The sequence below is a fragment of the Cloeon dipterum genome, chromosome 4, assembly GCF_949628265.1.
Source record: "Cloeon dipterum chromosome 4, ieCloDipt1.1, whole genome shotgun sequence".
Lineage (NCBI taxonomy): Eukaryota > Metazoa > Arthropoda > Insecta > Ephemeroptera > Baetidae > Cloeon > Cloeon dipterum.
In genome coordinates, this window is record NC_088789.1 from 6,139,502 (window position 1) to 6,157,450 (window position 17,949).

The following is a 17,949-nucleotide window of genomic DNA, read 5'->3' on the forward strand; positions in this document are numbered from 1 at the left end:
CACAACAACACAAAACAACAAGAGTACCTTTTATAAATTTACACGATAAGAAAGTTAATGGCTCTCTGTTTGCAGCGCATAATAAATAAACCGACACACACACACAGCAGAGAAGAGAGTGCAGGTTAAAAGACTCGTGTGATACATGGAGGGCTTGTTTTATTTTCCTCTTCTTTGCCGCGCGAGAGCAGTGGATGAGAAGACAAACCAACGGCCTTTTATTATATTATTCTGCTGCCGAGCGAGCGGCAGCTAAACATTCATCCACGCACGCACTCTCAATTAATGCAATAACTCACAGAGAAGCGCGGCAGAATGCATCGTGCACGGCCGATCTCTCGGCAATATTTCAGCTCATACTTATCCTCGTGCGCGCGGTTATTGCTCGTCGGCCAATAAAGATTTGAATCCGTTTCTTTGCCACGTAAAACCAGCCGATGAAGGACTCATGCACACGTCAGTCATTTGACAATCAGATTGCACTCATTGAACTGCATGCATGTGTGTTTAGCGTTTCAGGTTGCAATATTCCATTGAACTTTCGCTTCCAGACCTTGAAACATTTTGAGTGTAAAAACTCATGTTGAATGCTGGCAATTTAGTAAAAAAAATAACAGCTCATTACAAGGAGCGAGTATCAAAAAGAATGTCGCGGTAAAAACCATAATTTATACTTTTAGTCTCAACACTTAAAACGCGGTGTGATAACAATGTGATAGGCGAGTGCAAAAAATGTCCCGAGACAGGTGGTGTGGTAATTCGACAGTGTAATCGTGGAAAAACGCACTCTAAGAGCCAGATACGTTTTTTATTGCCCCGGCGTGCAATTTAAACAAAATATTTCGTCTGCGGTGACAATATTTTACGAGCGCAACTTATTTTCTGAATCGCACAAAATTGAGTGTGTCTTTTAGCTGTTGCGAGAGAGAGAGAGAGAGAGAGAGAGAGAGAGAGCCGGCTGGGAAGTCCAATTATCATCAAGCAATAAAAACACACACGATGCCAGCGCACCTGGCCTTGTTTCGCGCATTTATTAATTTTACATGACTTTTTGCATGGCTCGCGCGCAAAAATCGGCGAAAACGGCCATAAAATGGATTATTAGAGGCGATATTTTTTATATTTCCGAAATGCAGGGAAGGGTAGGGGTTGGCTGTATATATGTGAGTTTCGTGTCGGGCAGATGCCACTGGGAAGATAAGGGCCATAAAATAAAATTAAGGATGCTGCCGATCTAATGCACGCATTCCCAATATTTATGGTGTCCTCTGTACAGTACCTCGGCGGCGGTTCTCTACTCAGTGTGTTTGTGTGTAATATAAAAGGGACGACATGAATAAGTATCACCTTACACCCTACCATAGAGAGAGACAGAGAGACTTTTATACACCTCGGCCAGACACCTAACTAGCGCCTCTCTCATCTCGATTCAGCGGCCTTTTCCTACTCATCCGCGTGATGCTAACGAGACGCGACGTGACCCGGACAGATTTTGGGAAACCTCACAATTCCCGTGTCGAAGAAAGGGTCCGGAAAGGAGCGATAGTTCCAGAACGGGATTCCGGCGCCGGCCGGCACCGGTGCAAAACAAGGCGGTGGAGGTGGTGTGTGTGTTTGTGTGCATTTGAATCTGCATTTGAATAAGTTTAACGCCGCTGGCCGCGCGCGGCTCGGGAAGAAGACGAGCCAGCACCTGCTCTCGCGCGGACGAAGATATTCAGATGAGATAAGAATTAAGGACGGTGCTGGCTGTAACTCAATATAGCGTCATTATAAGCTCCCAACGCGGTGTGTGCCGCCCAATCCTTTGCTACCGGGTATTAACGCGCCACCTCAGTGAATAAAAACCTTTCGTTTTGTCCAAAACTTCCAGGGGATTTTCTTTCTCAGTCGGATTAAACACACAAAAAATCTGCCAGTCTTAAGCGCGGCGAAACCGGAAAGTGGCCAAATTCGGCGGCTTCAAGGTGGTCGACGCGGCGCAGCATCTGCGCCGCCGTTGCCCCGCGCAAGAAAAACGGCGACTTAATGCAAATTACCTCTACTTACATTAGGGTGCCGTTCAGGACCGTTAAAGGCCCGACTTGTCGAAAAACGTCAGAAATTTATTTGCTGTAGAGTAGCACTGAGATTTAACTTGTTTTGGAGGTAGTTAAGTATCATTCTAAATTTAAATGCAGTGTGCAGATCATAATGCTTTGCATTTTTCTGACGGTATGAAAATATATATACACATAACCTAAATTATGCAACAATCAATCAAACATAAATTTTCATTTATCTTTAATAGTTAAAAATAAGAAAAATACGAATTGAAACGTCCATAATTTTTAATTGTTATACGAAAAAACATATTTTTCAAGCCTGAAATTGTTTGAAACTTACGGCTCGTCTCAATTTTGACCATTGATTGAATCACGTGGGAAAAAAGTTTTTATCCAAAAATGTTCAATTTTAGCCTTCATCCTCATTCAGATCAGCACAGAGAATAATACTTATTTCGTAGCTTTATTTAATATTTTCATTAATTTTCCTGCAAATATTTTTTAATAATTCAAATGGGAAACATTAGCCGGAAGTCATTGCCCAAACTTAACGAAACAATAAAAATATTAGCGCACAATTACACTTTAATCACTGACTATTGTATCATCGGCTATTATTTTAATATCATTTTAAGAAAATTCCACTCGAGTGTTTCAACGCTTGGCTAATTGCAGTAGGAAGTGCACGTCACCTTCAGATACCACTCTCAGGTTGAAATGAAGACGCCGTTTGTATGTGCATGGTGTTGTGTGTGTATGTATAAGTACACTCTCATATACGCAAATTTCCGGCTGCTTAACATGTAACAAAGCTGATGCGCACACACGGTTAATTGCGGCTTCTCATTCTGCTGGCTGGTGTGCCTGGTGGAGGCGAGACGCGCACATCAACCATAAAAGAGACACCTCGGTGTTGTGTGTGTTTGTAATAATCTATGGGGCTCCCCGACATAATCCCACTTCATCACAGCATGAATACTAATAACTTTGCTATATCCACCGCGAGCCAGCCAGCGACCGTAAGCGAAGCAAAGGTGTTTCGTTGCGTCACACAAATAACACAAGCGCCGAGCAGTCAGCCTTGTTTGCTTTTGGCCAATAAATTTCGGCCAGCATGTTTCCAAAATTGTATTATGATCTAGATATTGCGGCGTGCGGTGATAAATAATGAAATGGAGAGAAAAAAGCGTCGGGTTTTGTATATTGATTTAGGGCATAATTATAATGGAGGAGGAGGTTGTCGAACAGCTTGTTCAGCATGCATCGTTGAATGTTGAAAATTAAAATAATATATAATTTTACGATTTCCACCAGGGAAGGGGATCTCTCGTGCCGCGTGGGTTGAAGGTTGCCGACAGATAAAAACTTTTTGAGTCTTTCTATCAGTATAGATAGTGGAAAAAATACACACGTCAATTCAATTTTGAGAGTTATTTTTGCCGTGCGGACTGGCAATAAAATTTAAAAAAAAATCCCCCTTTGCAATGACTAAGAGTGCGAACGGCTTTCAAAATTGGCCTTTAATAGCTCTCCAGCAAATTTCCAGTTCGTGCGTAGGGCCGGAAACCATCCAATTAGCGAAATACCCGCGAAAATGTTCTGGAATCGGTGCGAAGAGGCGGCTACCAGGTTTCTTCGGCCGATTTTATCGCGGAACCGGCCGGTGTGATACAATTAAGGAGCAAAACGCCAAATTACCGCGTTCTGCCCACATGCACGGCCTCAGCACTGCGCGCTGCTGTTTATATTCCAACTACACCGGGCTATGCACACACATACACACACACACAAGCAGCTGCGTGCGCGTTCATTAATGGCATGTCCTAATTTGCGTCGCCTAAATGGTCGACTCGATGCGCGCCAATTAAGGCGGGCCGATTATTTAATTATATTATGATGGGCCCTCCATTAAACGCGCGCGCATTGTTGTCGCCATATACGCATTACAAGTGTCGTTACACCGTGTCGCGCCCAACGGGGTCACCAAAGCGAAAATCGCCCCAACCGGCCGGCCGGCCGGCTGGGCGCGAAATTTGAAAAGACGTGCACAAAACGGACGAAGACCTCGGCTGTGTGCATGACCCGCGAGCGAGCTTACAAGTCTTCACTTTGGTATTAAAACAGTGCTCGTTACACATGCTCACATGCCTGAATTATATTACACACACTGCACACACACGCTATTTCTCGTCCACGTAACCGACCGCCGTGCTCAACCCTCATATTTACAAATCGAGAAATATTTAGAATGCATAATCAGCAAAATACATGTCCGATTGCACGGCTCTATAACTTTATTGTTGAATAGTATGGTTTAATTCTTGCACAAGACTATAGAAAAATATTTCCGTCTCCCAGCTAAATGAAATTTTCCCTTGCAAATTCATTTGAAAAGAACTAGTTTTCTTTAGTGTGATATATATTTAATTTCATTCGTTTTTTATTCATGAACCGTCCCTGACCTATAGGTCAGAAAATCTATATAGTAGTACCAAGCCTCCTCACTGATTTGATTATATGTCGTTAAATAAAAATTAAATTAAATTGATACATCAAGTCTCTGAAATTAACATTGAAAGACAAATTGTGTACTCACTGCGGCATAAAAGGGAGGTTGGTCGGCGGCGCCGAGGGATGGGAAGTAGGCAGCCATCTGCTCTCCGTAAGGGGCACTGTACATGGAGAGCGGCAGGCCGGCGGTGGCCAGTCTTTGATAGTTGAGGAGGTGCGTCTGCGGGTCATACTGGCACGTGCAAACACTCTGTCCGGTGATCGGGTCCGTGTACAGGGGCCGGCCCGAATCGCAGCAGCGGCCAGGGGCGGCCGCTGCCGAAGGAACTGGAGCAACCACAGGAGGGCTGCCGGCTGGTGGCGGCGCCGACGATGACGCCGCGACTGGAGATGGACTGGAGACGGCCACCTGCAACAACATCGTCCGCAACTTTATTTGTGAACATAAAAAGTGGGCAACAGTGACATATTCAGCAAATATACCGAGTAATTCACTTTTGTGGCTTGATACAAGTTGGAAATGTTTTTATAACAGTTGCGAGAAAATAGAATGGATATATTGATTCGATTGTCACAATGTTTGCAAACGCAGTGATAGGTCACTTTCTCCCTAACCAAATAATGAAAACCGTGGAATACGTGCCTGAGCCATCAGATTTTTTTACAATTTTCGCTAGGGATGTGGAATAACTCACCGAAGTACTTTTTAGAAAGAAGTTTGAAATTCATATCGTTCTCTATAGAGTTGAAAATCTAAAAATCAACGCAGTAAGAAAAATTTAAATTAAATAGATGTGTAAATAATTGTTAATTATGTGGACATGATCTTTTTAATTTAATTTTCGGTTTTTTGGGACTCAGATTTTTTGCACAGAGGGATTTTTCATACTATGGATTGATAATTTTCTAATGTGAATTTTAAAACAAAAAAATTAACATTGCAATAAAAACAAGCTTAAAATTTTCATTCCTCTCAACTACAACATAATGACACGTTGACGTGGGGCAATTTGGAAATTCAATTATGCAATAGCCAATGGAAATTTCGCGATTTTGCACCGTCCGCTCCGCAGCATACGAGTTTTATAAAATATAAAATAAAAGCAGACTCGCTACATAGACAATGTGAAATATTCCGCTCTATATAAAATAAAATTACAACGAATTTTATTCGAGTTTTGAAACGTCCTTCAGCGAGCAGAACTACCGCCCACCTGGCCTAAATAACGAATGTCATTTTTGCATAAGAGCAAAATTTTTCTGTAAATTATATTATTAACATTACCGAAAGAATTTTTTCAATTCTATCGTTCGCTCTGTGGGTACACTCGATCGGGTGGATACGTAACGACTTTCTCCTGATCAATTAGAACAGTCGCGCCTATGGTCATTAAAAACTGGCCTGATTTGCAATCACCGCGCGCATTAAAGCGTGTATGCATGTAATCTCAATAATAAAATTAAAAGCGTCTCGTCGTGTGTGTTTGTTTTGCGCGGCGCACACACTTACTTTCTACACAACAATTCGATACATTAGAACACGGAGCCAATTGGAATCGAGCCCACGCGATCTATTGAACTGATTGTAAAACAGGGCTTAATAATAAGATGCAATCTGGCGCTGAGAATTAATCTGTTTGCGCAGCCGGAGCAGAAATAATTGTATAAATGAAATATATTTGAAAAGCAACTTCTCTGCGCCACTGAGCTGCACTGGAGGACGACACAGAAACGCTCAAATCCAATTACCGTCGCCTGCATTGCTAATAATTCCGGCGCCGCTGCCGCTGCACACCGCCGACCGCACCGCCGCACTTGGCGTTCATGTCCTCGTCTGCTTTTTCGGTGCATATCGGGACACAACACTGCGCGATGGAGACTCCAATGTGAGTGCAATTATGATTTCCGCTCGGACATAATTGCCAGGAATATTGCACAATTGGTGGGTGTGTGTGTGCAGTGTACGTCGGCCATACATGTTTGCTCGGCTGGACTGCGCGCAATTAATTTGTTGCGGACGCAGGCTCATCGTTTTGTTTCCGATGAAAAATGTATTTCGCATGCAAGCGGATGTTGCTCTCGATTCGTGGTAAATTGATGTTCGGAATGATGTGCATTTTGTTGCTCTAACTTGATTAGAGCTGCCACGACCGCACAATGTTGTGAAAATGGGGAAAACGATCACAAACAGAGTGACCTAAAATCTTTCCGATTATTTGTCTTCATATCAAAAACCAAATTTGTTAATTCCATTAAACACACGCCTGCACGCTCATTAATCAGTGTTTTCGAATATTTATGTTCAGTAATTGTTTACGTATTGTCGCATATCTTTTTCTCTTACAAACAGTTTGAAGTGTGTTACTAAAGCACTCCGTTGAAAATGGAAAATAAATTAATTACCACCCTATATACAGAAAGTGTTTTCATTTTTGGTTTGGAATTGATACAATTTTCTTAATGAAAGGTTTCTCTTTTTCCAGAGGTGAAATTTGAGCACAGGATCAAAGCGTATCATTCCCATTTGGCCACACAAATCACGGTGAGCCATTTAGTGCGCTGTCAGTAATTTTGAATGAGCCGCTGATGGTGTGAAATTCGCACACGCATATCCGGCGCACCGAGAGCAAACATTTGCCGCCTTTTCAGCTCTGTATGTACGCTCATTTCATCATTTTATTCGCCGCTTTATGCTGCCAAACGCGCGTATATAATTTCCACGCTCGTTTGGGGTTGAATTTCGTTTTGACGGCTGCTATAGCAGAGAGAAGAGCAGCTTTTAGGGGCCGCGCAGCTCGACGGCCAGCCTATAAAATGAAAATTAAACGCACCGCATTGCAAAATAAGAGCTTGCCACTGCTGCATGGCTGAGAGGGCGGGAAACCTCTTTTTTTAAAAAAATTTTCACGCTATTACAAAGCTGGAATTGCGAAAATAAAAAAAAAAGTGAGCGCCCTTGCGTTTACACGCTGTATATACCATCCTCGTACTTATATCGTTTTTCCTATTGTAGAGGCGTAAAAATGTGTTTTGCATTCAGTTCTCCTTAAAAACACTGGAAACTCATGGTGCTAAAATGTAAATTTAAAAAGAGAGAAGTGAAATTTTTAACTCCTTATCAAAAAAAAATGTTCCAAATAAATAAAATAAATAAATGCTGGCCAGTTAGCTCTGAGCAAAGGTGAGTGCATTCTAATGGCCGGCTGGAACAATGAAACTGCCCCTGCCCAATGCTGGCCGAAATACACACACAGAACAAGCGCTACTCTTGAAATAAATAATGGGGCCGGCGGTGAAAATAATTGCTGTCGCACTCGGCCGTGTTTTCTGCGGCGCAGGGCGAAGTCTCCTGCGCACCAGATAAGAATCACCCTGGCGCCAGACGCGAAAAGGTCTCATGTGCTCAAGTACGAGAGAGACCAGCAGGTTCTCTCAGTTGTCAACACGCCACCCCCTACAGGGATGCTTAGCTCGAAAAAGGATTTATTTCGGTTCATTAAGCCCGAGTTGCTCCGTCACCAAGATACACACATGTGACTCATGCTCAAACTCAAACTTGAAAAAGAAGCCAAATATAAACTTTCATGTCCCAATTCTAATATAATTTATCCTTTTCTGTTTCTAAATAAAACTAAAACTATTGGTCATTAATATTAGAATAATAATTATTCAAATTGATTATATTTTATCTTTTCTTCGTGAAAGTACACAACGAGACCTAGAAATCCGAGATAATAGTGCGGCCTTGTTTGAACATAAAACCCGAGTTGCACTTGAAATAGAAAAAATAGACTTTTCTTAACACGAGTCCTAAATATTTATTTCACCAAATGATAAGTTTTGAGACTTTGTCTGAACACGCGGGAAGGGAATTTTGCCGATTCACACGATGGTTAACACGCAGCGGCGTCGCAAGTGAATACAAAGGAGCTGTGCGCAAAGGAGGCCGCCGGTAGTTGGAGCAGCGATTAAGACGAATTACAAGTTGCTGATATTATATCAATAAAAATCACCGCCGCGCACACTCGAGAGTAGTGCCGCTGATAAGCTACTTTTTCATGTCGTTCTAATGATTTATTATTAGCAGCAGCAGCGTCCACGTCTCTCGCCACTTGCTATCGCGCTCGTGACGCATTTTCAACACTCATTACACGATGCGCGATTCAATTACATCCTCAGCCGAGTGCGCAAAACAATTAGCGCACACGTCCCTCCTCTTGAATCAAAAGGCGCCGACAAGCGTTCTTCTTTTTTGTTTCCCTATTATTTGACTGCGAATTTGGGAGAAACGGAGATTTCAGTTTCCTGATGTGTTATACAGTCGCTCTCTGTACTCTCCGTGAGCAAGTCGAGAGCAGGCGGTTGATTACAAAATAGACCTCGAGAGTGGTAGGAGTGGACTTTCGAACAAACACTTGTAATTGTGTACAACTTAATATGCAGCACACACTCAATTCGGACTTTTGCTGCTGATCGCTGAAAATGAGCCTGTCGAGCAGAGATTATTTTTTCACACTGCTCGCGGACACAAGTTGATAACAGGAAAACACAATTTTGCTTTTTGGCGGAGCACGAGGATGGGAGCTGATTAAACGAATACAAACAGCCAAACAGCAATAACACACACACACACAAGAACAAACGCGAATATACACCCAATTATCGCGGTGCGCGCGGATCGGTGCGGAATATATGAGCGAAAACAAGGAAAGCCTTACTCAGAAATACATAAACCGCGTGCATGCACATTATCAGCAGTCATTTCGCTAAGCCCGCTTTTAGGCAAAACTTGTTTGCACGCGTCAATAAAAGTTTTTTCAATGCTCCATAAATCATTTGAATTGGCAAATTTTGATTCAAGTTTCAAACATACAAAATAATATATAATTGCATTTAACATATACAGTTGCTTCTGGACGAATTGTCGTACCGAGAATGTATTCGCTGTCAGCACTAATTCATTAAAACATCTACTGGAGATTTTTCTGATTTTATCCTTTTTTATTCAAATTTTAACAAAACAGATTTTGCGATAGTTTCTGTTTTTCAACAATGCAGTCCTATTAAGATATTTCGCTCATCATCATGGCCATAAATTATTCGGTATATTTTATTTTGATACAATTTTTTAATTAAGGTTTTAAAAATTAAAATCTCAAGATGGAGGGAGGAATTTTTCTAAGACTGTATCACCTGGAAATTAAAATATAATTCAAAAAATAATTTGAAATGAGAAAGACTAACAACAAAATTGATCCAAGCACCGATTTGTGTTTCTATTTCGGCCGTGCAATCTCAGCAGAGGCCTCATCAGCAAACCTGGTTTTGAACCTCACCAACTCGCCGTCAAATAGGGGTGTAAGTGAATCGGCAGATATTTTCAAAGAGCGCGAGGATTTTAAATTTTTTAAATTATATTCCTTGTATAGGCTTATATTTCAGAATTCCCTTGTGGAAAAAATTAAATTTTAACATCAATTCAACACATATTTTTTATCAAACGATTCCTATACAAGTGAGTAAACATCAGCATCTTCTGTGATTTATTGTTAGCCTCATCGGCAACTTAACGTCTATTAGTCTTGTGAAGGACTTCTGTTGCCACAGAAGGACCATCATTAATGAAAATTCCAGATATTCCTCTAGTGGCTTAATTCACGCATGCTGAATAGGTGCAAACACGAACAAGAACACAGAGGTTATTATTGAAAACCAAATATTTATTAGCACTAGTGCTTTGCGCGGGTCGCGGGTTTGAGGGTTGAACCCGCAAACCCGCACCAAACCCGCGGGTGCGGGTCCAGATTTTGCAAATCCAATATGGCGGATTGCGGGTGCGGGTTGGCGTTGTGCGGTTTGGTGCGGGTGCGGGTTGACTCGGCAAGCCCGCAAATTTTATGTAATTGAGCCACAATCTCTGAACTCAACAAATTGTTGTCCAGGGGTCGATGGATTTTGATGAATTTTTGTTTGCGTTAAACTTTGCCCTAATTGACCGAAAAAACAGTTGAGAAAACCCCGACTTTCCAATTTTTGCGGCTTTGGCGGGCGTTCAAAGGTCAAAATATGGGAATTTTGAGTACTTCATAACTTTGCTCAGGGTGGTCCTAGAACAAAAATTAAAAACCCCGTAAACTCGTCTTAACAAAACAAAAAACTTTTATCTTGACCTCAAAGTGGTAGGTCAAAGGTCAAGGTAAAAAAAAATTAATTTTTAGATTTTAAACTCAAATTTGAAAATGAATATATTGAAATTTTTATGGTACGTATTTTTTGTAAATAGGACCACCACAATCCGAGATTCGGGTGTACAAAGTTTTTTTTATCGAGACGGGTGCAATAAAATGCTTGATGAGCACCAAATCTCGAATTCTGCACTAAAAATCTTGTCGCAATTATAAAACAAAATATAAAATCGAATTATACCCCTTTAGTGCACTTAGGGATGTCGAGAGGAGTCTAACGGTAGGTGGTTTTTGAAATTCGGATGATTTGAAGTCGACATTTTTTGGTCAATCACCGTTTTTACCTACCTCGACAAACAAGGGTTTTCGAATTTTTCATTTTTAATTAAAAAAAAAATAGGAAAAACGCCATTCCAAATTTTAACGTTTTTAACTTAATTTTTGTGTTCTACAAAATGGTTTTGAACAAAAATACAAAATTTCGATATATTTATTTTCAAATTTAAGTTTTAATTCCAAAAATTAATTTTTGTGACCTTGGCCTTTGACCTACCACCTTGAGGTCAGTGTAAAAGTTGTTTGCCTTGTTGAGACGAGTTTACGGGTCTTTTAATTTTTGTTCTAGGATTACCCTGAGCAAAGTTATAAAGTACTCAAAATTCTCAGATTTTGACCTTTGAACGCCCGCAAAACCTGCAAAAATTGGAAAGTCGGGGTTTTCTCAACTGTTTGGCGCGGGTCGCGGGTTTGAGGGTTGAACCCGCAAAACCCGCACCAAACCCGCGGGTGCGGGTCTAGATTTTGCAAATCCAATATGGCGGATTGCGGGTGCGGGTTGGCGTAGTGCGGGTTGGTGCGGGTGCGGGTTCAAATTTTGAAAAAGATATGGGTGCGGTTTGGGTGCGGTACGAAATTAGCGGGTTCGGTGCGGGTTTGGGTTGAAAATTTGTACCCGCGCAAAGCACTAATTAGCACCATATATGTTCATTTCTTATAATAATTATTTTTCAGCCAACCTTGTTTTAGTAGCGTTTGCTACACCGAAAAAGGGCTTTTATTTGGATACGGTTCCAATTACACACATCGCAGATTGCCAAAAAGAAGAGCGGATTTGGTGTCTCACAAAGACACACCCTATAAAGCTGCTTTGGTGTCCGCCGCGTGCACCATCCGCGTCTGCTGCGGAGAGAGGCTCGAGTCGATAATGGTGGCTGTTGTTGTCACCCTGGGCGACAGGTCTGGTTTTGAACGGTGTGTGTGTCGGGCTAGCTATAGCTAGCGAGCGAGTAGCCCTTTTATATAAATAAATAAAGCACACACACGGCCTTATCAGCATCCAGCTCTGCGCGTTTAAAGCTGCTGCCGAGCAAGAAAGCCGGCGCGGTCTCTTCCCAATATTGTGTGTGTGCCGTGTGTACACAAATATCGGTTGTGGCGTTTTTCTCCCATATATGTATACCTTGGAGCAGCAGCAGCAGCAGCAGCGAGCGTTTGATATGTATACTGCTGCTGCTGCGTGTGTACATTATAGAAAAAATATTCTATACGGTCTCATCAAAGAGCAGAAATATGAAGACTCTTTTTCAGACTCCCTTATCTGCCGCCTATAAAATAAACATTACCTCTGATTTATGAACAATCCGTATCTTCTGTTCGTCGAGCAGCGCGCCGAGGGCCAGATTTGAATTTTTAATACACGGCACGATGCAGAACATGCAAGCCAGCAGTCATCCCCCAATATTCGATGAGCAGACGACGGAAGAAACGTGCTCGCCGATAAAGTAATGAACTGGTAAAATCGTATTTTATGGATATTAATATGAAAACCAAATGGGAGCTACAGATGAAGGAGAACGAGCTGCATACTGCAGGGGGAAGAAATATTTTTTTGTATCTCTCAGTCAGCACCTGGTGGGCGACGACGAGTAACTGCCGCGCTGATACCGCCGCGGTGATAATTGATTTTCCGCGCCCGGGGAATTACTCCCACCCGTCCGGGCTCCTATCGAGAATTTGTTAAATATAACGTTATTATTTTATTGCATTGGTGATTGAATTTTATTGTAAATCCTTCACTGCTTTTTCTTTGTCACAGATAAGAATAAAATACTGTTTTGAATTAATAAAAAACTATACTTCTCAATCGAATATTCACGGTAACAAGGGTGAAACTGTTATGCCTTCATTTTGTATTTCACTTTATGCCTTTTATAAGGAGAAATTCTTTAGATTTACTTCCACGTTTCTATTAAAAGTCCAAGGTCTTAAAAATGCTCATCTTTGAATCGAAATAACATTATACATTTCCAAATGGGGAGAGTAAATTAAAAATTAAATTATTGCTGTCCCTTTATCCAGCGATTGTGTCTGAGTGAATCGATTTATAAGAAATCTTGTCGACAAGATATCTTCCGATCGTTTCCCTATAGACAATTTTAAAATAAAAACAGATGTGACAGACATTATCTCAGCAACATTTCTTCCTTTTATTTTTATTAATATTTTTTACTATCGGAAGATTGTAACTATTCAAATTACACGTGAGATATTTTCCTCGAATCTGAATTTTGAAATATATATTTTTAAATTATTTTTTCCGAGGTCAATAGCCTGATTTAACATCTTCTTTTGAAACTCCAGCAATTTTTTCTGCAAACTACTTATTATATTTACTTTTAAGAAGAAAATTGCCTTGTTTTTTTCTCTAAAAAAGACACTGCTTTAAATTATCCCTGGAAGGAGTTACGGCACACTAAGTTCCAACATTGATTAATTTTAATATACTCTCTCGGTTTAAAACGCGATCTCAAGATTATTGGTGAATACTAAGTACCCTCAGCCGTTGAAACAAACATGCAGTTAAACTGAAATGTCTCGCGATAAACGGCACTGAACTCAAGGAGTTGCAAATAAAATATAAAACTTCCATATCAAGATGCGCGCTCCGACAGAGTAATTAAAAATGCACCTCGGCGCGGGTCAAGAGCGCCTTTTCCGAAGCGCGCAGGCAAAGGCATCGCATTTTAATTAAGAAATTTACCCTGACAATGCGATATTATGAATGGACGGTCGTGCGGGGCCGTTTTATAGCCTTCGGAAGTAGATTTCTTTTTTAATATCGAATAAAGAGTTACACATTCGTCGTTTCTTCGCAGGTGCTGCGGAAGTGACGCTATCGACGTTGCACTGCGCTCGGGCCCTTGTTGTGAATCGCAGCCAAAAATAGCCAATTTAATTGTAAAATAAAAGCGCCCGGCACTTTTGGCAGGCGCAGGGAGCGGACAAAGCGCGCGTCAAGAGCCGGGAGAAAAATCATCGTGCGCTTATTGAATTACACACGCGCGCGCACAGACACAAACGCGCCGTGCTCTCTTTTTGTAATTTCATACTCGGCTGGCTCACACAAAAATATTTTTGGCCAATTTAATAAATGGAAAAGCGAGTGAGTGACTGCTGAGTGCGGCTGAATAGCATCACGGAATATTCTGTCACCAAGAGACGTGAAAAGCAGAGAGTCACGTTTGTCAGTCAGAGCAGAGCAGGCCAGAGAGGTGAGAGTACTGCTTTTTTCCTCAGTATATTTTTTGGGATCCTGTTGCGTTTGCCCTTTTCATCGCGGCAAAAGTATGAAAAAGCAGCTCTACACACACACACACACACACATCCACGCACCGCACAATGTACCAATGCCGCGCTATATATACTAACTCACACACACGTTTGCTGCCTTTTGTAAATGTACGCAGCGCCGGCCTGTGAAAAGTCGCGCGCGTGGAAATGTAACATTTCACTTCCTGATTAACAGCTCAAATTGCAGCAAATGTGTACAAAGTGTTTCACCAGTCGAGCGCTACTCCGTTTCAATGGATTTTTCAAAAGAATTATTCAACGTCCATTTTTCACTGCGAAACAAGTTGGTTGAATTTCAGCTTGCTACAATGGCCAGCGCAGTTTCTAGAGTTTTTGTTAATTGAAATTTTAGCCTAACAACTCCTAATCCCTCGAAAACTCATTACTGCTAATTAAATTTGCAAAAAAGCGGTACACTTTCGCTGGTTAGTTCAATGAGATTTAAACACCTATATTGCTGTTCTTCAGTGGTTGGCATGATTCGCATTTACTTTGGGAATTAATCCAATGTGAAGATAAAACCCCCGCCAAAGGTTGCACTTTTTAAACAAAAAAATCAAATGCAGGTAGGGTTCAAATTATCGGTATCAAGCATCCGCCAATGAAAATATATCATAGGATGTGTTTTTAATATATAGTTCCGAATTATACATATTTAAAAATTTATATTATATTAATTAGTTATATAAGTTTTGTAATTTAAACATCAGTAATACAAATAAATGCCAATAAAAATAGTGCAAATTCAAAATAAAATAAAACATTTTAGTAAGCAAAATTTATTGCTTATTATTTATTAAAACTAATTTATAAAAATTTATATTTTTAATAAGTTAATTTTTGAGTTAACATATAACATTATTTTATATATTACATTTTTATAATTAATCCTAACTAATATTATATATTATATATTCCACAGCATTAAAGTGGATGAGAGCCAACCGGTTGTCCTAATAAGTCTGAATGAATATTTTGCGGGTAAAAAGTGTTCAAAAAGTAAACATATATTTCATAATCATTAATATTTAACATTTTTTATGTCAACGCTATATACCTGCTATAGAGAATATAAGTTACAAAAGGGGATGAATGCAGTGGAGTGTTGCTCTCATTCATTTTTTTTGTTTATGTATTGAACATTTATGAATAATGAATAAATAAAAATTTGATTCCCACAAATCATAAAAAACATTTTTTTCGTGTTTGTTCTTCAACATCTATCATTATATTTTAATAATTTTAAGTCACTTCCTACAAATGTCAAAATTAATTTTTCCTGATTTTTTTAAATGTCATCATCTATTCTGTCACAAACCACAGAGAAAACAACATTAACTAATGATTTCAGTTTCTCCTGCAGCTACATTTCTGAAACAAAACGAAGGTTAGCGTGCCCGCAGGTGTTGATACTTATCGTCTGCGATAATTGGGCTGCATTTAGCCAAATTTGCGCACACAGCCTTCGCTGATTTTGCGTGTTCGCGATCACGCATTGTCGGGTCTTATCGCCGGTGCTTTTGAACAAACAGTTGTAAAAATTATACAAGCACCAGCAACGGACGGAGAATATCGAGTATACCCTATAATTATGTGCCTGCATGCCTTTCAATTTGGCCGCGCTCGTTAGGAAAATTGAAAAGAGCTCTCCGCCTAAACGCCCGCCCCTTATCGTTTTCTTGACCTTTTTCCTCAATAAAATAAAGAGTTTTTTACTGTGGCCGCGTACGTTATCACCATTGAAATTAACTTGTAAAACGGCAAATTTAAGGAGACGGCGACGATTACTCACTTGCGTGGTGCTTGACGAGTTTGGAGGAGACCCCGCGGCAGCCGTGGCGGGGGTGAAGCCGAACTGGGACATGGTAGCGGTCATTCAAGCTGTCCTCGGCCGTGCACTTTTCGATTCACAACAACGGGACGCCGAGGCGTCACAACAACTGCGGACAATCCTCGGCAACTTGTTGACAGCAGCGACACATGAATGCGGAGCTCGAGAGAGCGGTGCGCGTCTTGCCGGCGACGGGCGGGCCGCTTGCCGAGCAGCGTGACCGCGTGCTGGCCGTGCTCGGGGCGCTGCAAGTGCCGCGGGAGGGGTCGCTCCGTGTGACTGACTGCTGATCCTCCGCTTGCTCTCTGGCCGCTGCCGTTGCACCCCCACACGAAAACACACGTCGTCGGCGGCGGCGACCGGCCGGCTCCTTGCTCTCGCCTTTTTACAAGATGTTGCTGCCGAACAGGGCTGGCTGCAGAGTCAGGTGAGGGTGGTTCTCATTACCGCTGCTTCCCCTCCGCCCCTGCGGCGACAACGGCGACACACACACACTCGCACCGGCTGTTGCAGCAGGGCCAGGGAGCAACGTCTTGCTGATTCCTGAGTCCGACTGCTACTGAATAACAGAATCCAAGAAGGCGCCGCGCCCGGGGAGGGGGGACCCGCCGCGTAATTTTTCTTTCTTGTCACTGCAGCTCACACTACTTAAATATTGAGGATCCTCTCTCTCTCTCTCTCTCTCTCTCTCTGGCTCTAGCTCGCCTGCCAGGCAGCGAGTGTCCGTGTTGTTGTACGACTGACTGACAACGAGTGCTGCACAACACACACGGTGGGGACGCACGCACGCACGCACGAAACAGCGCGTTCCGTGTGGTAGTAAAATAATATAGCAATTGCCGGCCGGGTGGCTTCCAGTGCTGCGGACACGGCGGCAAGGAGTGACGTTAGAAAGGCCGGCTCTCCTTCCTTATTTCACCCCCGAGTACTTTGCATCCCTCGCCATCCTATCGATAGGGCTGCACGTCGCGCATTTTTTGCCTGTTATTGCCCCCCACCCTCTCTTTTTCTCCGGGGGCCCCACCACGCGATTTTTCTCCTCTTTTTTCCCCTCCCGAGGCAAGTTAGCGAAAAGTAAAGTCGGCCCGATAGGTTCCGCCGCGACTCCTCGCTCCGCCCTTTTATACTCGGCGAACTCGCGTCTCGCCCAATCGTGTCGCGCATGTTATTCTTTTTTGTATCAATAAGAGACTACAGCTTGCTTACTCGTGTTACCACCAGAGGTTCGTGTTCATGTGAACTAGGGGTTACTTGCTTGCCATTACAACAACCAGAACCATAAAAAATGACGACAGCCAAGATGTTTTTTATCCACTTTATTCAATACCAGCAGATGATAATGTCGGCAATTCAATACTTTCGCGTCGCGCCGGCAGCCGCTCGTTCTGCCACTTTTTGCTGAGCTCAAATTCAGCCAAATAAATCAGAAAGGCTTTTCAGCCGCAACTGCGACAGCACATCGTGTTAAATAAACAATTTTGGATGGCTCTACAGATTAAATTACTATGGAAATCAGAGAAGTTCAAGTCTATTTGAATTACTCGTGTCCCTTCCAAACTGCAAACACAAATTGAAGCAAACACATTATATTTAAAGTTTCCTAGGCCTTTAATTAAGTGAATTGGAGCAACCTGCAGCGCGAGTGATTTCGACTTTGGAGTTTGGAGGTTAGCGAGGTACTCAAAAATTTTCCAGATGGCAGCAAGCTCTGATGAAATTTTTCACTTGGAGGGGTACTTGCGGGCGG

General features: G+C 41.9%; 1 protein-coding gene across 1 annotated transcript in view; it reads right to left on the reverse strand.

Annotated features, from left to right (window-relative positions):
- mirr (mirror) overlaps positions 1 to 17,125 on the reverse strand; it is a 39,370-nt gene extending 22,245 nt beyond the window's left edge. Inside the window, exons 1-2 of the mRNA XM_065488117.1 lie at positions 16,164 to 17,125; positions 4,642 to 4,965 (exon numbers count right to left, since the gene is read on the reverse strand). Of these exons, the coding sequence (XP_065344189.1) occupies positions 4,642 to 4,965; positions 16,164 to 16,247 (408 nt within the window). The 5' untranslated portion in view covers positions 16,248 to 17,125. The remainder of the gene's footprint in view (positions 1 to 4,641; positions 4,966 to 16,163) is intronic.
- Positions 17,126 to 17,949: the final 824 nt, after the last annotated feature.